Source organism: Heterocephalus glaber, unplaced genomic scaffold, assembly GCF_053883595.1.
Source record: "Heterocephalus glaber isolate CG9 unplaced genomic scaffold, H.glaber_assembly_v1.0 deba00000592, whole genome shotgun sequence".
Classification (NCBI taxonomy): domain Eukaryota; kingdom Metazoa; phylum Chordata; class Mammalia; order Rodentia; family Bathyergidae; genus Heterocephalus; species Heterocephalus glaber.
The window spans coordinates 144,521-169,641 of NW_028258150.1; the positions used below are offsets into that span (position 1 = coordinate 144,521).

At 38.1% G+C, this 25,121-nt stretch overlaps 1 protein-coding gene and 1 pseudogene across 1 annotated transcript; one reads left to right on the forward strand and one right to left on the reverse strand.

The window, feature by feature from the left end:
• Nucleotides 1-7,550: 7,550 nt before the first annotated feature.
• On the reverse strand, nucleotides 7,551-14,928 carry LOC101724906 (olfactory receptor 4C12-like; annotated as a pseudogene).
• A 7,277-nt stretch (nucleotides 14,929-22,205) lies between these two features.
• Nucleotides 22,206-23,144, forward strand: LOC101715490 (olfactory receptor 4C46-like). The gene has a single exon (XM_004875486.2). It carries the CDS (start codon nucleotides 22,215-22,217, stop codon nucleotides 23,142-23,144), a length of 930 nt encoding a protein of 309 aa, XP_004875543.2. The 5' UTR covers nucleotides 22,206-22,214.
• Nucleotides 23,145-25,121: the final 1,977 nt, after the last annotated feature.

The following is a 25,121-nucleotide window of genomic DNA, read 5'->3' on the forward strand; positions in this document are numbered from 1 at the left end:
CTCTTCCCCTTCCCGGCTTCAGGTATGAAAAGCAGTTTACCTGGAAAACAATGAAAAGTAATGAGAGCATTATGTTAACTTTTTTTATTCATGAACTAAAAAAGGTTAGCTGCCTGCATCAGACTACCTGCTGAGGACATCTGGGTTCCTGAGCAGAGTAAGACAGAGTCCCCTTTCCTTAGTGGTTTGATACATGACGAGCATAGACAATTAAAGACAAATTTAATTATTTTTTTGAGGGTTACATTATTTCCTTTATTTTTTTGTATTAAATTCTTTTATTGGTACATTGTAGGTATACAACACAATTACATTTCTCATTGGGAATTGTACCTTTACATAATGAACCTTGGTTCTTATTTTTTCCCCATTCCTAGCCCTCCCTTCATGCCCTCCACCCTTCCCTATTTACAAAGATTTTATTTCCATTTTTTCCATTTCTCATCATTTTTTCCTTTCCCTTCTTTCCTTTCCCCTGTGCCTCCCACTACCCCTACCCCTTTGGACCTTTTATTCCTATTTTACATTATCGATTATTCATTCTAATCATTGGTACATTTTAGGTATACAATATAATGACATTCATCATTGGAAATTTGCACCTTTACATAGTCTCTCTTGGTTCTTGTTTTTCACCTTTGCCCAGCCCTCCCTTCAACTGCTCCAGCCCTCCCTATTTACAAAGATTTTGTTCCTCTTTTTCCATTTTTTCATATTAAACCCATTCCCTTCTATCCTTTCCCTTAGCCCTCCCACTTCCTTCCCCTTTGCCCCTTTTCTTCCTATTTCACATTATCTATTATACATTTAGTCCTTATTTACATTTTCAGTTTCTCACACCAGAGAAACTATTCGGCATTTACACATGTGTGTCCTATTTATTTCACTTAAGAGTATTGCCTCAATGTGCATCCACTTAGCTATAAATGTCTCTAATTTCTCATTTTTTATGGCTGAGTAGTACTCCATTTTATTAAAAAACCACATTTTCTTTATCCAGTCTCCAGTTGATGGGCATTTGGGCTGTTTCCAAGTTTTAGCTATTACAAACTGTGCTGCTATGAACATGGGTGCACATATATCACTGTGGTATGATTCTTTTAATTCTTTGGGGAAGATCCCCAGCAGTGGAATAGCAGGGTCAAATGGGATTTCCAGTCCTAGTTTTCTGAGGTATCTCCATACTGATTTCCACAGTGCTTGCATCAGTCTACACTGCCACCAGCAATGGAGCAGTGTTCCTCTTTCCCCACAGCCCTGCCAGCATTTGTTATTGGTTGATTTCATGATAGCAGCCATTCTTTCTGGAGTGAAGTGGAATCTCAGCATTGTTTTCATTTGCATCTCTGGAATGACCAGTGATGTTGAACATTTTTTCATGTACTTATTTGCTATTTCTACTTCTTTGTCTGAGAAATGTCTGTTCATTTCAGATGCCCATTTTTGGATTGGGTCTTTAAATTTGGGAGGTCTGATCTTTTTAAGTGCTTTATAGATTCGAGATAGTAGACCTTTGTCTGAGGAAGAGCGGGGGAAGATTTTTTCCCACATTGTGGGTTGTCTCTTCACACTGCTGGTGGTTTCTCTTGCTCTGCAGAAGATTTTTAATAAGAAGAGATCCCACGTGTTAACTGTTTGTGCTAGTTCACGGGCAACTGAGATTTTGTTCATAAAAAGTTTTCCTACACACATGTCTTCAAGAGTTCTACCTAACCTCTGTTCCAACTGGTTCAGAGTTTCTATTTTAATATTTAGATCTTTAATCCATTTTGATTTTAGTTTAGTGCATGGTGAGAGATACAGGTCTAGTTTTAATCTTTGGCAAGTTGAAACCCAACTTTTCCAGCACCATTTATTAAAGAGGCTATCTTTCCTCCAGTGAGGGTGTTTGGCTCCTTTGTCGAAGATGAGATGGCTGAGTGTGTCTGGCGTTGTTTCTGCATCTTCTAATCTGTTCCACTGGTCCTCAAGCCTGTTTCTTTGCCAGTACAATGCGGTTTTTAGCACAATAGCTTTGTAGTAGAGGTACAGGTTGGGGATTGTGATACCCCCTGCCATGTCTCTGTTACCTAGAATTGCTTTTGCTATTCTGGGTCTCTTCTTATTACAAATGAATTTTTGAATTGTTTTCTCGAGGTCTATGAAATATGCTGCTGGTATCTCAATTGGAATTGCATTGCCTCTATATAGCAGTTTTGGAAGTATGGCCATTTTCACTATATTAATCCTTCCTACCCAGGAGCAGGGGATGTCTGTCCATTTTCTGATATCATCTTCAATCTCTCTTTTCAGAGTGCCATAGTTTTCAGAGAAGAGGTCTTTGATTTCTTTCTTTACGATGATTCCTAGGTATTTCAGTTTTTTGGATGCTATTGTGAAAGGAATTATTTGCCCTATTTCTCTCTCAGTCAGTCTGTCATTCGTGTAGAGGAAAGCTACTGATTTTTGTGTGTTGACCTTGTAACCAGCTACTTGACTGAATTTGGTTATTAAGTCTAGAAGACTTTTGGTGGAGTTCTTGGGGTCTTCTGTATAGAGTATCATGTCATCTGCAAATAATGACAATTTGCTTCTTCATTTCCTATCTTTATTCCTTTTATTTCTTTCTCTTATCTGATTGCCGTGGCTAATGTTTCCAGAACTATATTAAACAAGAGTGGTGATAGTGGACATCCTTGTCTTGTTCCTGATTTGAGTGTGAAGGATTTCAGTGTTTGACCATTTAGTATGATATTGGCTGTTGGTTTTTCATAAATGGCTTCTATCAGTTTGAGGTAGAGACCATCTATTCCAATTCTATGTAGGGTTTTTATCATAAATGCATGTTGGATTTTGTCAAATGCTTTTTCTGCATCTATGGAGAGAATCATATGGTTTTTGTCCTTGGCTCTATTGATATAGTGTATTACATGAATTGATTTTCATATATTGAACCATCCCTGCATCCCTGGGATGAATCCCACTTGATCAGGGTGTATGATCTTCTTGATGATCTTCTGCATTCTGTTTGCCAGTATCTTATTAAGGATTTTTGCATCTATGTTCATTAGTGAGATTGGCCTATAGTTCTCTTTTTCAGTAGGGACTTTCTCTGCTTTGGGGATCAAGGTAATGCTTGCTTCCAGGAATGAATTTGGGAATATTGCTTCCCTTTCAATTTCATTGAAGAGTTTAAACAGTAGCGGCAGCAGTTCCTCTCTAAATGTCTTGTAGAATTCAGCAGTGAAGCCATCGGGGCCCGGGCTTTTCTTAGGTGATAAGTTTTTAATTACATTTTCAATTTCATTGGGTGATATTGGGTTGTTCAGAATTTTTAGGTGTCCTTCATTCAACTTTGGTAATTCATATGTATCTAGGAATCTGTCCATTTCTTCTGTGTTGTCCATCTTATTGGTGTATAGGTTCTGGAAGTAGGTATTGATGATCCTCTGGATTTCTGCTGGTGTCTATTGTAGTTTCACCCTTTTCATTCCTAATTGCATGGATTTGGGCCTTTTCTTTCCTTTTTCTGACAAGGTTGACTAAAGGTTTATCAATTTTTTTTGATTCTTTCAAAGAACCAACTCTTGGCTTCATTGATTTTTTGTATTGTTCTCTTAGTCTCCATTACATTGATTTCTCCTCTGATCTTTATAATTTCTTCCCTTGTATGAGCTTTGGGGTTGTCCTGCTCTTCTTTTTCTAGAAGCATGAGGTTCAGCATCAGGTTGTTTAATTGGGCTCATTCTGTTTTCCTAATATGCATATTCATTGCTATGAATTTCCCTCGTAAGACTGCTTTCATTGTGTCCCATAGATTCTGATATGTTATATTGTCATTGTCATTTAATTGAAGGAACTGTCTGATTTCTTCTTTAATTTCCTCTGTGACCCTTTGGTTATTCAGAAGTGTGTTGTTTAATTTCCACGTGATTATGAAATTTTTGAGTTTCTTTTGCTATGGATCTCCAATTTCATCGCACTATGGTCTGATAATATACAGGGGATAACTTCAATTCCTTTGCACTTACTTAAACATGTTCTATGTGTGAGTATGTGGTCTATTTTGGAGAATGACCCATGTGCAGCTGGGAAGAATGTGTATTCTGATTTTGTGGGGTGGAAGACTCTGTAAACATCTGTTAAGTTCATTTGTTCAAGAGTTTGATTGAGTTCTAGTATTTCATTACTTATTTTTAGTCTATTTGATCTATCTGTTTGTGACAGTGGGGTGTTGAGGTCCCCCACTACAATTGTACTAGTGCATATATGACTTTTCATGTCCATTAGTATTTGTTTTATATAGTTGGGTGCACAAGTGTTTGGTGCATAGATATTTATGATTGTCATCTCTTCCTCTTGGATTCTTCCCTTTACAAGGATGTAGTGTCCTTCTTCATCTCTCTTAATCAGTGTTGGTTTGAAATCTACTTGATCTGCCAAGAGGATAGCTACTCCTGCTTTTTTTTTGGGTTCCTGTCGCATGCAGTATTGTTTTCCACCCTTTAACTTTCAGTCTATGAGTTTCCTTTTGAATGAAGTGTGTTTCTTGTATGCAGCATATTGTTGGATTTTGCTTCTTGATCCATTCTGCCAGTCTGTTTCTTTTGATTGGTGAATTGAGACCATTCACGTTGATGGTTACAACTGAAATGTATTGACTTATCATTGCCATGACTTTTTCTTTTTGTTGGTTTCTCCCCCTTTACATTTAATTTCTTGTCATGCCAGATGGGTTCATTCTGCTTTGCTTCCTGGGGTTATGATCCTCAATGTCTGTTCCTAGCCTATTGTGTAAAATTCTTTGGAGTGCTGGTTTGGTTTTCACAAAGTTCCTAAGGTGCTCTTTGTCATGAAAGTATCTTATTTCTCCATCCATTTTGAAAAATAGTTTTGCAGGGTACATCAATCTGGGTTGCAGGCTGTTTTCTTTTAGGGCTTGGAATATGTCACTCCAAGCTCTTCTTGCCTTGATGGTTTGTGTTGAGAAGTCTGCTGTGATTGTGATGGGCTTTCCTTTGTATGTGATTTGTTTCTTTTCTCTGACTGCTTGGAGAACTTTGTTCTTCTGTTGTGTTTCTGGAATCTTAACAATTATATGCCTATGTGTAGATGTTTTTTGATCAAGGCTATTTGGAGTCCTATATGGCTCACTTATCTGTATGTCAAGCTCTTTTCCCCTGCTTGGGAAGTTTTCTGCCATTATTTCTGTGAAGAGATTTTTTATGTCATTGCCACTCTCTCCTGTTTCTTCATTGAGCCCAATCAGTCTTATGTTATTCTTTTTTGCATCATCTAGCAGCTGCTAGATTGATTTCTCATGTTCCCTTATAATTTTGAAGTAATTTTTCTTTTCTTGGTCACTAATTGCAATCTTTTCTTTTATATCTGAAATTCTGTCCTCACACTGGCTCATTCTGCTGTGTAGACTTTCAATGGAGTTTTTCATGTCCTGGAAATCTATTTGCATCTGTTTTATGGATTCCATTTGTTTCTTATGTTGGGATTCCATCATGTTCCTCAGCTCCTCTCTAGATTTATTAATCATGTCTTGCACTAGGGGCACAATTTCTCCTGTTATCTCAGAAATTATTTCTGATTTCTTTTTTTCCAGATCCCCTTTTGTTACCAGTTCAGTGGGTCCAGGTGGTTGAGTATCAGAGGGTTCCATCTCATTTCCCTTTGGGGTTGCTGTAGGTGATCTGGAAGTCTGGTTTTGAGACTTATTTATGTGTTTTCTCATTTCAACTGGGGCAGGGGGCTGTTAGCGCCTGCACGGATTACCTCCTCTGAGCTGGGTGAGGTGGGACAGGGGCCAGGAGCAGCGGTAGGGATGGTGACCCAAAAGCCCTTTCCTGTGGGCTGGGAGCAGCGGGAGGGATGGTGGCCCGGAAGCCCCTTCCTCTGGGCCAGGAGCAGTGGGACGATGGCTCAGAATCCCGGGAACAGTGGGACTCAGTACCTTGGTCTGGTGGTCTGGTGTCCTCTGCACCTTGGTAATGTGGAATCAGGTGGCTGCCTGTCTGCAGTCGGGTGATCCGGTGTCTTCCGCATGACTCAGGACCTCGGTAGGGTGTGCACAGACCTGCCTGTCTGCAGCAGGCCGATTCAGAGTGTGTTCCTTGAGACTGGGGACCTTGGCAGGGTGTGGGCAGACCTGCCTGTCTGCAGCTGGGTGATTTGGTGTCTTCTGCATGACTCAGGACCTCAGCAGGGCCGACAAATTTAATTTTTTAACATATATATATATATATGTTTGCTATAAATTCAAAGTTCCAGAATTCTAAATCCACTGCAGTCCAGGAAGGCTTCTCAGAGGAAGGGATGCTTTAAAAGAGTTTAAAGGAGAAATAAGAGAACAACAGAGAATAGAAGGGAATTCCATGCAAAATGCACCACATATAAAGTCACAAAGGAATAACACTGAAGACATGCATAAAGCAATTTATATATATTCATTAGTGCTAGAATATATTATGAATGTAAGACCATATGTATAGACCAAAACCCATTATATTAATTGCTAATGCTTCTTCTCTAAACAATGATTGTCTTTCTTCCATTTTCCAGTAACATGTTTCTCATTTCCATTTGAAACCACAGCCACAAGAATGTTAACATTCATTTTTTAGCCACATTCTATTCATGATAAGTAGTCTCTAAGGCAGTAGTTGCCTTTTCTACACCTTTCATCTTTCTTTACAAGCCCTAAGCTGAATTACCTTTGAACAGCCATTATTTCTATCAAAGGCCTCTTTCCTCAAGGCAATTTAAGCTCTTTTTACCAGGCATCCCCCAACCCTTCCTGAATTTACACATTACTCAGTCCCAGAACTACGTCCACATTTCTAGATACTAAACTTAGCAACACCCTGCTTCCCAGTAACAAAAGCTGTATTCTTTTGCTGTAACAAATAGCACAAACAGGGTGTTTTAAACAACAGGAATTTAATGTCTCAGAAATTCAAAATCAAGGCACCAACAGTGCAGCTTCCTCCAGAAGACTACAAGGGACAGAGTTGTTCCTGGCCTCTCTACTTGATTTGGGGAAGAACAACTTAGAAGAAGGGCCCTGGTCCGAATGTCCCCTTCTAAAAAGGACGTCCATCATAGCAGTCATCAGACTGGGACCACCTTCACAGCCTTTTAACTTGATTACCTCTGCAAGAACCCAAACTTCAAGTAAGGTCACCTTCTGAAGTACTGGAAGTGAGGACCTCAACATATAACTTTGAACAGGAGAAGAGGAACACAGTAAAACCATAGTGACACGTGACATGATGTATGTCACATATTATCACAGTCTCAAATGCTCCAAGCAGTCTGAATTTTGTGTGTTCACCGCTATTTACCCCCTGATTCTCCACTTAATTAGAGATTAATTTGGTATTCACAAATGTAAACTAGTTTTTCACAGTAAATCTATTCCTTCCTAGGTTTTCTCTGTTTAATAAAATTATCCCTCCTTCCCTGTTATTTTTCAGGCCGGGTTCTTACTGTGCCCCTCACTCCTTTATTCCCCTTCTGCCACTTATTCATACATTTCTTCAGTCCTGCTCCCTCGCTGTGAATCATACTGCAACTCTGATCATTCTCACTATATTGCTACATCCCCGGTCCACCGCAGTTGTTCCTGCGGAATCTATATACATTTTGGCTTCCAACAAACTATTTTCCTGAAGCAGCAAAAATGACCCTTTTGAATCTTATTTGATCATTCCAGTCCCTTGCCGTTTTTATTTTCTGGTACCTGGGATCGAACTCAGGACCTTATGCTTGCAAGGCAGGCAGTGCCACTGTCCCTTGCTCCTTACAGGAGATTCTTACCCCATGCTCAGTAACATTCATTCTTTCTGATTGGCATAGAAGACCATATATAGCCAGAATGCAAGCAGGTCTGCCCAAATTCATCTCTTGCAATGCTGCATCTTTGAATACTGAAACCTTTTTGTGACCCCTCAAATATCCAACATGCATTTCCATCTCCTTAGTTCCATTTTTCTTTTACAGATGCTTATTACAGAGACCGTGACCAGATATCCCAACCTCTAAAATAATGCCACACACTACACAAAGAGGCATTGTGTGTTCACTCATTTATTTAATTATTGAACCAAGTGATTATAACTCACTCCAGCTCAGGGTCTGCACCAGGGGTCATGCATCAGAGAACAGAAGTCTCAGGGCTGACTGAGGAATTACCTTTAGACCAGAGCCTTCTCCTTTTCCAGATGGAGACATAACTCTTGAGAGCATAACATGCCTGCAGAGGTCATGTTTAAATTTTAGAAAACAGATTCATGAAAGAGATCATGTGCAACCTGACCAGCAACTTTCTTCCTACCAATCTGCTCAATATTTTAATTCTTATAAACTGTATTGATACAATGTCCTATGTAATGAAAAATTCACACAAAACAAAACCCAGTATCTTCTGCCAAGCATGAAAGCCTGTTTACAATTTTGAAAGAAGGCGTTTTTATTACCTCACTCATAGCTGGGAATCCCTCTCCCATCTCATATACACACAGAAGGAAAAAGGCCATGTCACTCCTTGAGGGTATACTTGAAGTCATCCAGTGATGTCTGTTCATTTTCTCCAGTCTTCTAAATATTACAGAAAATAATTACTTTGACTGTACATTGATTTCAAAGGAATTCCATGGTGCAAACAGAAAAAATAAAATTTCCAGATTAGGATAACTCAACAACAATGAAAACAAATTATATTTCTACATAATAAGGATTGACAACTAGCCTTTTAACAAGGAAAGGTTTCTAAATTCTTTCTAATAGCTTCAATAAAGAATAGATAGCATACAGATTTTTTGCCTGTCTTCTTTATTTTGACATACCTGAATAGTTGTCCTTGAGATTTGGAGAAGGCATTCTTGTGCCTTTTTTAGATTATTCTTCCAGCCTCATAAACATCTTCTAAAATATTAGCTACTAAGAAGACATCATCTTCTAATTTATAGAAACAAACATCACTGAAGAATTTATACACGGTGATGACATTAATCATGGCAACCTACAACTGGAACATGCCCAAGACTGATTCCTGCTTAATTAAATTCACTGAGGTTTTCCACAGATTTCAAAAGAACATCAACATGTAATGATACCAGTTAGATCAATCAAACAACGAGGGTCAGGAAAAATGCAACGAGGGAAAACTCTGTTGCAGAAATATTATGAGACATTTGGCAGTCAAAAATAAAATCACTCGATTATTTGGGTCCAGTACAGATGAATTTATCACTTCTTTCCCCATTTTTCCAGAAAAAAACTTATTTTTCCTGTTATCTAATAATCGAGTTTTTCTGCATGTTAGTGTGGGGTTCAATATATAATTAAAAGATTTATTTGGTTGTAGTGTGCAGTTATTTATCTATTTGTTCATTTTTTAATTCAACAGCATTGTGGTTAATCTTCATTTTCAACCTGGTTGCCTTGAGAGTCACCTAGGAGATTAGAAAAGCACACTTTCTGGTGTGTCTGGGTTGGTCAAGGGGACATCACCTTGTACTCTATCTGTCGCTGGCTTCTGTCTCTCAAGCTCTTCTGCCCTCTGCCTCCAGATGCTGTGAGTTGAGCAGCTTTCCTCTGCCACTCCCTTCTGCCATGATGTTCCTGCCTTGAAGCCAGACAACCATGGATTGAAACTGGGAGCCAAACTAAATCTCTCCTCCCTTAAGTTGTGGCTGTCAGGTACTTCGTACCATTGGCAGAAAGGTGATAATACAAGCATGCATTTTGTTTCAAATTCCACACTATTATCTGGAGATGCTCTGGGTAAGAAAACAAAAAATCAGAATATAGTCTTACTTGCCATTTTCAATCATGTGGGGAAATCTGAATTCAAGGTCATTATCTTGAATTAAGCAACCCAGTGGCCAAAAGAAAAAATATGGCATCACTCTCATGTGTAGAGTCAAACAAAAAAGCACAGAGAAACAGAACATAACAGTGATTAGCAGAGGCGGGGGGGGAGAAGATGGGGAAACTGGAGAGAGATAGGTAGAAGGGTACAAATTTGCCATTGTACATGAAAATATATAGAGGGATCTAAAGTGCAGCATAAAGGCTATAGTCATAAATACTGTGTGAGATACTGGAAATTGTCTAAGAAGGTAGATTTTCAGCCTTCTCACAAAAGCCAAGAAAAAGACCACTGTGTAGTGGATGTGTTAAATGGCTTATCTGTAGCAATCACTTCTGTGTATATTGAAGCATCATGTTTTTACCTGAATTTTATAAAATAAAGACAGAAATTCTATTTAAAAGTCAACAAATAAAAGAAATTTTTTTTAATTTAAGAAATCTCCTACTAATAAACATCTTAAGTTAGAATAGCTACTTAAGAGTTATTATCAAATTATATGCTATGCTATGTTGGTCCCAAAAAGCAAGATAACTTCTAATCATTTGTGTTTCTACTTCAGAACTCACCACAATTAATAGGACCGCAAGTACTTCATGAAACTTAAATAAATATTTGAATAACTGTCTGTGGCAGCAATATTTTTCCTACTGTCCAGCTTTCTAGTGGTCCTTTGTATTTGCTTTAATTTCCTATGTGTTGATCAGAAACGTGGCATCCAACATTTATGTAGAAATAATTCTTGATGGGATAAATAAAATCTATTTTGAGACGTCATCTCCAGCTGCAGTCACAACCAGGAGTGTGTGGCCACCCAAGACCTCTCCAGTTTGCACCTTGAACCATTCATTTCCAACCTATGGGTCCACTCACTGACACAAAAGCCACTTGGGTGCACTCCTGGGATTGCATTCTGCCAACCAGGAACATCCGTGCAAGGCGGTGAGGGAAGAATGGCTGTCTGAGGTTGGATTCTGCCTGTGTCCTCTGAGTCCGAGTGTCTCTGAGGTCAGAGAAGCAGGAACCCGGCTGCACCTCCTCTGGCATCGCTGTGTGACACATGTGCTTCTGCAAGTTACTCCCAGAAGTTCTGTGATTTAACTCTGCTGCGGTTTCCTTAGGCTACATAACTGCACCTACTAAACCCCTTCAAGTTACAGGCAATTTGGTGCCATCAGCTAAGGACACTGGCTGTTCTACTAAACTGAGCCAAAGGTTTCCATTTCAATGTGTCACTGAGAATGCAGACTCATCCATTTCAGAAACATTCCAGTGAGCAAGGGCCCCTCTTAAACATGCACTTAGGGTTTAGAGTGGGAAGGGAGGGAATTTATTCAGTAACTATTTATTCAGCATTCACTCTGTGCCAAGTCTATTCCAGAGTCTGCAAAAGCAGTCATGAAAAATTACCCAATGCCTCCACGTTGACAGAATTTGAACCCTGGTTGGGAGAAAGAGACAAAAATGGAATCCAGATAAATAGACAGTGCAAATGCTACCAAGAAAATTGTTCAGAGTCATATGGTGGTTCTCTTTCTCATTTTCTGAGGAATCTCCCTACTGATTTCCATAGTAGCTGTACTAATTTGCATTCCCACCAACAGCGTAGAAGTTTCTGTTTTTCTGCATCCTCACGAGCATTGTTTTTAGTATTCCTGATGATAGCCATTCTGACTGCAGGAAGATGGAAACTCAGATGTGTTTTGATTTTCATTTCCCTAATGAATAAAGAGGTTGACCATATTTATTTCATATACTCATTGGTCATTTTAAATTCTTGAAAATTAAAAAAATTAAAAATAAATTATTGAAAATTTTCTGTTCAACTAATTTAGCTTATGTTTTGGAAGGATTCTTGTTCATGATTCCAAGACAGGAACAACATGCAGAAGGGTTTGGTGGAGCCAAGCTGCTTAATTCATGGAGGCCAGGAAGCATGTAGGGAGAGGAGCAGACAAGGTACAGCATAGAGTACCAGAGGCCACACATCCAGGACTCACCCAAACACACTAAAGAGCAAGCTCTACTACTCTGCTAGGCATTTCTTAATGCAAAGAAGTTGGCATAACAGGATTAACAGTCACATACACAAAGGAATTAAAGAGACCCACATACTAATGCTTATTGTCACAAAACTCACAAAAGCTAAGATATGGAACAAGCCTTGGTGTCTATCGATGGATGAATGGATAAAGAAAACGTTGTATATACACACAATGGAGTACTACTCCGGCATAAAGAAGAATGAAATCCTGTTGCTTTCAACAACATGAATGGATTTGAAAATCAGTGTGTTTACTGAAACAAGCCTGGAACAGAATGAGAACTATCCCATGATCTCACTCATATGTGGAGTCTCAAACATTTGACCTCCATTATATTTTGAGGCCTTGCTTAACCTGATTTTCATCTGGGAGATGCTCAGATTTTATGGTTAATTGTTCAGAGTTAATCTTATCCATACTGCATTAATGTGGGAGGATTTACTCTCAGAATTCAGAAAACTCTTCATGCCCTCCTAAGATAATATCTACATGAAGTTGAATGGTAAATAATGTAAAAGTAAATTGTGTTTCTTTTAAAGAGTCAAACAGAAATGAGACACTGGTGAAGAAGAGAGATAGGTTGTAAAGACTGTGAAGTTTATTATGCATCCACTCAGTGACAAGCGTAATCCTGTATATTTTGCACACAATGTCTTATCCACCTAGATTAAATAGCCTTATGAAATGTATACTACATTTTCATTGTACATAGGAACTCAGATTCTGAGATATTGTGAAATGCGTACAATGTTATGTAAACTGGAGAGATACAACTGAACACTAGCTCTATTGACCTCATTTCCTGAATCTTTCCACATCTTCCAAAACTCTAATGGGATTCCCAGGGCCCAAATAAACACTCTAAAAGTCGATAAGGTCCTTTGCTAAACTTCAATGAAAGAGTTGTATGACACAGGATTGACCATACAAAGTGATGTATATTACCCCTAATGGCACAGGGACCAGGGAAAAGTTCATGTGGTCTTCATACAGAAATAATGAAGATCCTGTTAGTTCTAGAAGAAATACAGGGCAAAAGTTGGGGTAGCACCAATGGATGTTTTGGTCTTTAAAACTCTTTTATAATATTTATGTGCCTGATGCTTTTAATAACCATTTAACTCATTTAAATGGCCCAAAACTTTATGAGAGACATACTATGACTCCTATTATTACAGACAAAAAAGGTCATGGAAGAAAGAGATTAAAAACTTTGCCAAGTCACCAAAAACAGAGGAAATCTGAACCCAGAGTTTGAGCATATCCCTGTGCCACCTCCTCTGAACTAACTTTATTTTATGTCTGTTCATATCCTAGTTGCCTGCTGCATTGACCTAGATTCATAGTAAAGTTACTCTTAGAGTCTTAAGCAGGTTTGTCAAGAGAAAATCACACCCATAAATATATCAGCCTCAGAGATGGAGGCATAAGGCCAAAGAAGATCAGAAAATCAAGAAAGGACAGGACAGAAATGACCAAGCAAATTGAAAGTCACTCCAAACCCAACTTTCCTATAGCACTCGTTGGCTTGGAGCATTACTCATCACAGAAGGAACAGAGAAATTAGGTGCATTTCTGTTTTCTTGGAATGTTTTTGAGTAATTGCAAATATAGTGTATGTACATTGCATGATTTATGAAAAATGCAACAATCATAATTCTCATATTTTCTGCTGTGAAAAATCGTCCCAGGAAATGTACAGTAGGGTGATTCATTAATAGACTGAGGACACAAGCATAATATGTAACACTATTGAACCAAATGTAAGCATAGATCATTTACTAAGAAGCATCTGGATAATTTATTTAAAATGCAGATATGCCTAGAAAACAACAGTCCTGATGCATTAAGTTTCTAGAGCTAAGTCTGAAGAACGTACACTGATCCTGGCAATACACCAAAATTTGATCACCATAAGATCAATGCATAGATCTGAATGGGATTTTTTTATAATGGCAAAGAATTTAGTGCTGAAGCCTTTCCTTAAAGGCTCTGTCTACTGCCAACAACATACTTTAATGTGTACATTTTACTTGGCCTGGAATCTTAGGTATCATATGCTTTTCTCTGCAATATTCAAAGGACAGTAATTTTTTTGTGATTGTTTCTCCATCAAAGTCAAATTTGGACCCAGAGTTTCTTCATAGCATTTTTCACCTAAGCGTTTCTGAGAGTGTAGATTAAAGGGTTTAACATAGGCATTATCATGGTATAAAACACAGCCACTGCTTTATCCGTGGGGAAAGTGGCCACTGGGCACAAATAAACAAATATGCAGGGTACGAAGAATAAGATGACCACAGTGATGTGAGAGACACATGTGGAGAGGGCTTTCTGCTGTCTCTCCAAGCTGTGAGACTGCAGAGTGCACAGGATGATCACGTAGAACACCATCAAGAGGAGGAAGTTCAACAGGCAGATGAAGCCACTGTTGGCAGTGACAAAGAGACCAAGGGTGTGGGTGTCCCTGCAGACGAGTTTCAACAGAGGGTACAAGTCGCACATGAAATGGTCAATGACATTGGGGCCACAGAAGGGCAGTCAGGCTATGAAGAGGATCTGAACGGTTGCATGGACAAAGCCTCCAGCCCAGGCAACTCCCACGAGGAGCCTGCACACTTGTGGGTTCATGATGACCATGTAATGCAGGGGTCTACAAATGGCCACATAGCGGTCATAGGCCATCACTGTGAGAAGGATAATTTCAGCAGCACCAAAAAGATGCTCAGAAAAGACCTGAGTCATGCATCCACTAAAAGAGATGGTTTTTCTCAGAGACAGGGTGTCAGCCAGCATCTTGGGAGTCATGGATGAAGAGCAGCAAACATCTATGAGGGATAAATAAGACAGGAAGAGGTACATGGGGGACCCTAGGGCCCTGCTGGTGCTGATGGTAACCACGATGAGCATGTTACCCACCAAGGTGACCAGGTAAACAATGAAAAACATGCCAAAGGAAGTTTTCTGAAGCTCCACATTTTGGGTTAAACCCAGAAGGATGAACTCAGTCACATTATTCATTCTCTCTGTCAGTTTAGTTTATGGACAGATGATCATCGGAAAAAAAGAGGCATATCCATTCTCCACAAGATTTTCACTTGGTGAATAAATGTACCTTTGGATGCTTTAGTGTTTTGCTAGGTTAATAAGAAGACAAGCAGAAGATCACGTTAATGTTTTCCTTTTTTTGAGGCAAGGTCTCACTATGTATTTCAGGCTGGCCTCCAGCTCACGAGGTAGCCCAGGCTGACCTCAACCTCGTGATCCTTCTGCCTCAGCCTTCCAAGTGCTGGGATTGCAGGTGCACACCATGACTCCTGGCTTAACTTTTATGTTTTATATTCTATACATGACAATTGAAGAGTATTTATTTTGTTCTTTAGAACTTCCAGGTTTGTTTTCAATTTTCTGAAGCAAAAAGAAAAAGAAAATGTGTAATTGCTTAAATCAGAAAAGCAAAATACTGTTGCCAAGGTTCATGAGCCAATCCATGACCTGGCCAAATACACAGCATACACACAACACACACACAAAGATGCATGTAGTTTACTTGAGAGTGGATGGACATACTCACCAAAGAAAAAATCCAAATTGTTCTTCTAATTTGAATGAATTCATTTCATGAAGTCATTCCATGTCTCTGTGCTTTGTTTATATATAGTGAAATATACCTATGGAACTGTTGTGAAGATAAAAGTCATTTTCAGCTTTCTGCAATTGTTACACAATTTGCCTCTCCTCATGAAAGTGTCACTAAAGAAAATTTTAACAGTGTTCTCTAAATACCTCTAAAGGGCAAAAACTATGGACACTTAAGCTATCAAATAAGGAAAACGAGAGATAAGAACAAATGTCAAAATAGATATCATGTGATTAAAAGGGAGAAAGAGAGAGAGAAGAAAAGGAAAGAGGGGAAGAAGGAAAATGCATTCTTAATACAACAATTTATTGTTTATTTTGCTTTCTTGTTTTATGGGAGTTTTGTCATTTTATTTTATTAATTCATTTGCTGAAGCTATATGTCAACACAAGAAAACGATACTCCTTCCAAACATGACTCTTAAACCCATTTCACTATTCAAATAACTCTTAGTGGAGTCTGTCTCTCTGGGAAACATTAGAACAACATTTAAACAAAGCAACATTTAAAGAAAGTGGGAGAAGGGGCCATGGAGAGAGAGGAAGAGGCCAGAAAACAGCAAGATGGAGTGGAGAGAAAGGAGGGTGGGAGCTAGAGCAGAAGAGGGCATGGAGAGGGAAGCAGTGAAACAAAGAAAATAAATTTTTAAAAGGGGGAAAGACAGGCTTAGTGTAATGTGAGGAAGTCTTTTAAGAAAATGCTATAACCTTTTGCATTGTTGCAAAGTTTTTATCAAACTCGCTGGCTGTAGTCGTTAGTATGAACATGAGAGAAAAATATTGGCAAATGAAGGTCACAGATTGCTTTTCATGAAAACTAGTAAAGAGCAAGTGTTCGATTTTGTACAACTCAATACTGAGAGTTATCACATCACCTGGTGCCTAGGAGACTCAACAATACTTAAAATAGACTCTGCCAGAATTCGCTGTAGCACAAAGCATGTGCAACCAGTGTAATGGTCATCTCAGTTCACTGTAAAAAAAAAAAAAAGAGGGAGAGGGGAGGGAGAGGAGAGGAGAGGAGAGGATGGAGAAAGAAAAGGAAGAAAGAAAGGAAGAAAGGAAGAGAGGGAGGGAGGGAGGGAGGGGAGAAAGATCAATGTTTTCCAGAAAACAAAACCCTGAAGTAAATAACAGAAAAGGAAGAAAACTGTGCTTCTGTTACTCGCCCATGCTCACCTGGCCCGACATGTTCAGGAAGCCTCACTCTGTCCTGCACGCATTCTGATAATAAACTCCCCCAGGAGTGCATGCATTAACTTTATGTTTAAAGAGAATTTGGATTTCAAAGAAAGTGGGGTGACTTCAGCAGCAACAGCCCATTTCCCTTCCATGGGACTCAGTTTTCATAACTTTAACATAGGAATTGGGCCAATAGAAGGCCTAGAACAAAGCAGCCATCTGTACAGCAAATCTGGCTACCAAATATCAGCAGTTCATAAAAGGTTCCCTGGGTGAGAAATTTTCTGAAACCAATTCTTCCAGGGCTTGTTTTTTGTTTAGTTGGTTGCTTCGTTGGGTTTTATTTTTCAGTTTTCTTCTCCCATTGATGCCCATGGTGCAGCCACATGTTTTCTTCCTTGGAACTCAGGCTTCTTTCTCCCAAAACTTCCGGAGACGCCAGGGTCCAGCTCCAGAGCACGTCTGGAAGAGGCACTGCCTTTGAGATCAGCTCTGCCCAGAAACCCTTCCAGCCTCACCTTCTCAGTTCCCTCAGTGCTCACAAATAAATACCCAAGGTTTATGCAAATGTGCGACTTCCCTCTGCACTATTTACTCACAGAGAGAGCAGTCAGTTTCAGTAACCTTTGCCAAAACGTCAAAGACTTATCTCATCCTCCTACTGTGTCTCTGCTGATGAGTAACCTTCTCTATGAGAGTTAGTTCTTTGTATGAGAAACCCAAGATACAAATAAATAGGAGAATAAAGACATAATCAGAAGTAGGGAGGTAGATCTTTTCCACGAGGTGGAGGGAGGGGGAGAAGGGGAGCGGAAGTGGATGAGAAAGGAACTGAAACGTGTTATGTACGAGTGCCGGCTCCACGCGAGGAAAGGGAGTGATGTGCTACAAACATGTACAGATAAAAGTTTCAGAAAATAAAGAACCTAAAAATAAGTAAGAGAACTCAACCACAAGACTAAAGTAATTATTAGGCTACAGTCAGAAACTGAATGATTTATCTCTTTTTATAACGAAGTTTCTTTAATCATCTAAAACGCAGTGGGTGTTGAGTTGTTCAATAATAACAATGACAGCAACTGTACAATACTCTATGCCAAGTTCCATATTAAACACATTACATGCAGTGTCCTTGGTGATAGTAACTATTCATCCCATTTCACAGACTGAGACACCGTAAGTTTAATTAATTTGCCAATATCAAAAATCAGCAGGGGGAAGAACAAATATTTAAATTTTTTTAATTAGCCTGCCTTTTCCTATTTCAAAGTATCAATTATTAGTTATTAATCCTTTCAATCCTTATTTGCACTTTCAGTTTCTCACACTAGAGAAACTATTCCGTTTTGCACATGTGTCCTATTTATTTGGCTTAAGAGTATGGCCTCAATGTGCATCCATTTAGCTATAAATGTCTCTAGTTCCTCATTCTTTATGGTTGAGTAGTACTCCGTTTTATAGAAAAACCACATCTTCTTTATCCAGTTTCCAGCAAAGGGGTAGGGGTGCTGGGAGAAGATGGGGAAAGGAAAGAATGGAAAAGAAAAATTATGAGAAAAGAAAAACAAATGGAAATGAAGTCTATGTAAATAGGGAAGGGTGGAGGGGTGAAGGGTGCACAGGTAATGGGGAAAAAATAAGAACCAAGATACATCAGGTACAGGTACAAGCACCCAATGATAAATGTAAACGTATTGTATACCTAAAATGTACCAATAAAAGAATTTAAGAAAAAAAATTACCCTGCCACCAAAGCACAGAGTCTATGCCCTCATGATACAAAAATTCAACTATTAAAAACAAAAAGACAGTGGTGAGCTCTATTTTTAAAAAGACACTGTGCTGTATGTTTGCACAATCAGGGTGGAAAGAAGTGTACAGGAAGCTTTTCTTGAGAAAGTGATGTTGAAGTTGAAGCCAAAAGTTATTATCCAAGCCCTAGGTGAGATAGCTGTCCGGGCCTTGGAAAGTTCAGGCTTTCCTACTTATCACTCGAATTCATTCCTTGTTATTGCTGGCTGAATACTTCTGCGTTGTGTATATATACCACTCTTTATCTATTGATATATATATAAGCTACCTCTCAAATGTAGCTGTTATAATTGTGCTGCTATAAACATGGGAGTGCATGTATCACTGTAAGACTGTATCTTTAACTTTGGGGGAAGAAATGTGGGAAGATAGATCTAAGTTTCTCACTACCAAAATATAAGGAGGTGAACTATGTAAGGTGATAGACATGCTAGTGAACTTGCTTGTGATGATGATTTTACACTGTATATACATGTCAAACATTGAATAGTATATCTTAAAAATACACAAATTTTATTTGTCAAATATATCTCAATAAAGCAAGGATGGTGGTGAAAAACAGTGATTTTGGAGTCAAGTCCTTTACAACAGATGCCATTAATTTTATGATCTAACTGCACTAGATTTCAATTAGTAGGGGGATTCCTGAAAAGCTTTAATATTGATGAGAAAACAGAAACTCCTTCGGTGGCATGGGTTAATGGAGGAATTGGAACAGAGGCTTCCATGTTGGACTTATGCCCCCTTAGTATTTACATGGCATTCAGTTTCCTAACATCTCAAGGTCACAGGGAAAAAGCGAACTCATGTGCTTATGCTCAAAGGGTTGGGAATACAATTCCCCATTCAAAAAATATTTTCCCAAATGTGTCTCTCCAGAATATCTGCTTCTAAGATAAAGCTTTTCTACAAAAAAAAAAAAAGATTAATTCCTGGGAGAGATATCAGCAGCTGTAAGACAACGTCCTTGAAACTTGGTAGAAACCTCTTTAAATATCTGTGCACTACAAGGCAAATAACTTTTGCGGTTACTATCTCCAGACCAAGATTCATCATGAGTACAGTAATTCATCTAAATTTATTCCATCTACACTTTCTTCCTTTTCCCCTGCAGGAACCAGAACTTTGCACAGAACATCATTTTTCTGCAATATTTCAAGTAAGAATATTAAAACTTCAAATCTCAGCTTTTCTATGAAACTGTTTTGAGAACTTGAGATAGAAAAGAAGATTTAGGTTTACACTCCTTAACTACTGTTTATTTGATATCAAATTATCTAAATGATGTCTTCCTAAATGCAATTTATCTGTCTTATTTAAGATTACTTAATCCAAGAGGAGGGCAGTGTGAGATGAGATTATATGTGAAGACTTCAAAACATCATTAAAATCGTTACAGACAACTAAGGCAAGTTTTCCAATAGTACTAATGTTTTCAAAAGAGTCTTACTTTCCTTATATACTAATAATTATTTTTCAACACTTTTCAAATATAATAATGGAAACTTTTATTCCTCATCCTGTTTCTATGAAATATAATTGGTAAATATTACTCACATGATTTGGAAATTTAAACTTTTGAGGCTCATAGAATTAAGCAACTTGTAGGACCCAGCTCCCTGAAATTAGGTACTGTGCACTGGCTGTGAGATGCCTCCTTAATAATCATGATAAATCTTCAAAACAAACTGAAATACATTTCACATACACAAAAGACTTAAATAGGAATACTGAATGGCATAAATCATCAGTCGTTTTGGTCCAAGTACAAACATGGAGAAACTTCCTTGGGATCAGCTACTGTGGATAACAGGACTCTCTTTGGCTTTTTGGAGAGTGATATTGATGATGAGTCGTTCTGATTATATTGGATGACTACAGTTTTCTCTATTATCGCTGTACTATTGGTTCTCTCTGTGTCTTAGGTATATCTTTTAGGCTCATAAAATAAATGAAAGTCCTATATGTGTCTACACCCCTGTAGTGAATGTTTTCATATATTTCTTCTCTTAATTTCTGTAACAATTTGTAAAATGCATATTATTGCTTGCACATTGTAGATGAGGGAAAAAAATGTAGCTTGCCAAGAAATGTAAACAAGATAAAAGAAATTTCAAGTAGAAAAGCAAGGATTCCAATCTAGTTTTGAGGTCCTAAAACCATTTATAACTACAGCAAAGTCTTTTCAAACATTTTAGAAGAGTCTGGGAGCCTGAGTTTTGAATATTAGAAAAGGAATAAATGAGGCTGTGAGAGGAACCAAGATAAAAGATTCTTCACTGAATGGAAAACCACATATTTCTTAAAATTTGGATGTTCAAAGATGGCACTATGTGTGTATGTGTGCACACTAATGAAAACGTTCCACACAAATTTGCTTCTGAAGTAATACTAAAATAATTATAATCATAGTGATCATATTAAACGAAAATTACTAGTTCAATCTTTTGTATTATAACAATATGGGGAATGGATTAAGAATTTGAGGTTTAGAAAGATAAGAAAAGAGATCTAATCTTGCCTCTGCTCTTTATTACCTGCTTGAATTGTACGACATTGTTAACTTCTGAGCTTCTATTTTCTAATGTGTGAAATCAATGTAAAAATCATAGTAGTAATCATCTCCTTATGTAGTGAGAAGGAAATCAAGAAATGTCTTTGAGAAAACATAGTAAGTGTTCAGTAGTGTTACACAGCATCACCATGGTTGTTATGTCTAGTAATATTGAATCACTGAGGTTTTGCCTCATTTGCAAAATAGGTTAAACAATACCAGTCACATAGATTATTGTAAGTGTTGAAAAGTTCTTGCATGAAGACAGCTGGGCACAATACAATGCATGTAGCACTCAATAATATAAAAGTATATATTATTAGCTCTTGTCATTAGATTTGACAATAAGCATTATAAATCCTGCTTCAGTGCCCTTATATCCTGCATATACCCATCAATTATTCCCTTTTACTGATGTTGACTCCTCCAAATAGTCTAACAGGTGTTTCTGTCTTCTGCTCACTAACTGCACCTCAAACCTCCTCCCTTAGGCACACGAGCACTTTTGCTAGTGTAATAGCCAAGATTTTTGCTCCTTCAAATTCTCTCTCTGTTCATATTATCTGTTACCTATCAAGGTGCTCCATTTTTAAAGAGACAGAGAAAACATTTTGCATTCATGACCTCCACATTCACCATCATCCTTCCTTTGCAGGCTGAGATGCTACTAGTGCACAATCTAGTACTTTCAATCATCAAAGATCATTAAGTGCACACACACATCCCCTGCTCTGTGTGTTTACAAAAGTTCCTCATCTGTACTCTCTTAATAGAACCTTCACCTGCAAGGCACTTTGGGCAATCTTCAGAAATCCAAAATCTTTCCATCTCAAAGAAAGGCTTTGTAAGCATTCACAGCTTGTGATGCACTCCTGTAATCCCAGCATGTGGGAAGCTGAAGCAGGAGTTTCAACACCAGTTAAGGCCAGCCTGGGCTGCATATGAGTTCAAGACCAGCCTGAACTATGTAGCAATACCCTATCTCAAGGAGAAAAAGGAAAAATTCATAGCCTGAGGTAATACAGACAATCATTACTTACTTGAATGGAGAAATTTACTAAATCCATTCATGGTTCCTTCCTTTTTTTCAGGTAATTTAATTAGTCATTGGATGAAATAAATGGAGAATGGGAACAATGTGACAGAGTTTGTTCTACTGGGGCTCACAGAGAACCCAAAGATGCAGAAAATCGTGTTTGCTGTCTTTTTGATCATCTACACCATCTCCATGGTAGGAAATGTGCTCATTATGGTCACCATCACCACCAGCCCATTGTCAGAGTCCCCCATGTACTTCTTCTTGGCCTATCTCTCCTTCATTGATGCCTGCTACTCCTCTGTTAGTACCCCTAAACTGATTATAGATTCACTCCACGAAAAGAAGACCATCCTGTTCAATGGATGCATGACTCAGATCTTTGGAGAACACTTCTTTGGAGGTGCTGAGGTCATCCTGCTGACGGTGATGGCCTATGACCGCTATGTGGCCATCTGCAAGCCCTTGCACTACACAACCATCATGAACCGGAGAGTGTGCAGCCTGCTAATGGGAGTGTCATGGGTGGGAGGCCTTCTACATGCAACCGTACAGATCTTCTTCATCTTGCCACTGCCCTTCTGTGGCTCTAATGTCATAGATCACTTCATGTGTGATCTGAACCCCTTGCTCAACCTGGCCTGCACAGATACCCACACGCTGGGACTATTCGTTGCTGCCAACAGTGGCTTCATCTGCCTGTTGAACTTCCTCCTGCTGTTGGTCTCTTATGTGGTCATTCTGTGCTCCCTAAAAACCCATAGCTTGGAGGGAAGGAGCAAAGCTCTCTCCACCTGTGCCTCTCACATCACAGTGGTTGTCCTATACTTTGTGCCCTGCATATTTGTGTACATGAGGCCAGCAGCTACTTTACCCATTGATAAGGCAGTTGCTGTATTCTACACCATGATAACTCCCATGTTAAATCCCTTAATCTATACCTTAAGAAATGCTCAGGTGAAAAATGCTATCAGGAAATTTTGTAGCAGGAAAGTTCTTTCAAGTAACGAGTAAATGTACCTGGAGCCCAATACTAATTCAAGTGAGTAAAAAAGCAAAAGGACATTTTATGTAATTTCAGTGAAACATACTTACTAGATTAAAAAATCAATTATGCAGTTGATTTATAGAGCCTATGTCGTGGGGAGGAATGAAAAAGTTAAGTCTAACCCATAGCCATTCTTTTCAGATTTAGGAAACCCCAAGATCTGTCTCTCTGTTTCTTATTATAGATATTTTGCAAACTGGAAGGAAACTAATAGATCAACAGAAGGGAAACATAAGAGAGTAGAAGAGGATACAAAAAGAATTCAGATATGTTATGTACATGTACCAACTCCCCATGATGAATGTAATCATTATGTACTGCAGACATGTACTAATAAAAATTAAAAATTAAAAAGAATTTAATCTCTGGAATAAAATGAAATTTATAAAATTGAGATCTAGTTTCATTTGCTTCATCCTGAAATAGGAATTCGTAGGCTTACCAACTAATGAAAAGTAAAGAAATAGCAATGTGTACTAACACTAAGTGCTGATCTCTATATGACAACCCAAAGAAGTGGGTTCTGCTCTTACTCCATTTTATAGACAAGGAAACTGACAGAAAGGGAAAGGTACCAAAATCCTTGATAGTTGACATTGATAAGCCTTAGCCAGAACATGACTAACTCCCCAAATAATTCATTTCCTATCTACCCTGCCATGCCATGATCATGGAAAAGTCAGACAATCATAATAAATGGCATTTATCGAGCAAATGGACTGTGCTGGTTCATTACATATATTAGTTCCTTAGGTAACAAAAACCTGACTATTTTTCATTAATAACTCTTTATTTTTACATGCAAAAATTGATGGTCCTCTGTTGCCTGAAACATTATTGTATTTAACTACATTAGGGCAATAAAAGCAATAGGCTATTTACATGCCAATGGGTAGGAAATAAAGATGACACCATGATTCCAAATTTCCTTTTATTCCATTTGGTATTATTTATGTCACCCATTGAATGCTGCTCATCCATCACAAAGAGGGATGACCTAAATCAAAGGACACCTCAATGTCATAAAGGAATTTTCACTTATTAAACATACAATCATATTCCATGAGGCATTTGCCTGCTAGATAACAACAATTTCTACAAGGTAGAACAATGCCTGGTACATGATGAATATCTCATAAATAGATGGCGAATAAATTCAATAAAACATAGGGTCAAATATAGTAAAGTAGGAAGGATTTTTCTTCCTATTCTCACCTGATTCAGACTCTGATGAGAATTCTAGCTTGACCTTTTAGAGAAACCACGCATTTGTTTTTACTCCTGCTCAAACTGAGGCGTGTCAAAGTATTTGAATCTTTGCATAGAAGCAAAGATTTTACCTTGCTATTCCCTCTACTCTGAGCAAGATTTCATTTCCTTATGAATAGGACTTAGTTATGCGGTGTTTCTCTGTTAATTCCTTTTAGGTAAGATTTTGCTATTAGAATCTCTTTTTAAAAAATACAATTCTACCTGAGAAGAGTTTGGGGGAGTAGGGGATGGACAAAGGATAGTTAGTGGTACAAGGATAAAGTTGGATTGGAGGAATAATTTCAATTTTTAACATTCTACAGCATAGTGGAGATAACTACCATTCTCAACAATTAATTAAATATTTCAAAATAAGTAGTACAGAGGATTTTAAATGTTGTGACACCAAGAAATGATGTATTCCTGAGGTTGATAGATAAGTCAATCACCCTGGTTTTATCATCACACATTGTATACATGTACTGAAGTGTCATACTGTTCTCAATAAATACTAAGATTACTTTACTGAATAAAAATAAAATATATTGTATATAACGTATACATATATACAATATATTTTATTTTATACATTATATATAATGTGTATATATATATATATATATATATATATATATATATATATATACACACACAAAGCAATTTCAGAATAAATATGTTTGTTATGGTTTATG

What these genes read in the sequence shown, in the direction of transcription:
- LOC101715490 (XM_004875486.2), top strand. Translation starts at nt 22,215, where the DNA reads ATGGAGAATGGGAACAATGTGACAGAGTTTGTTCTACTGGGGCTCACA.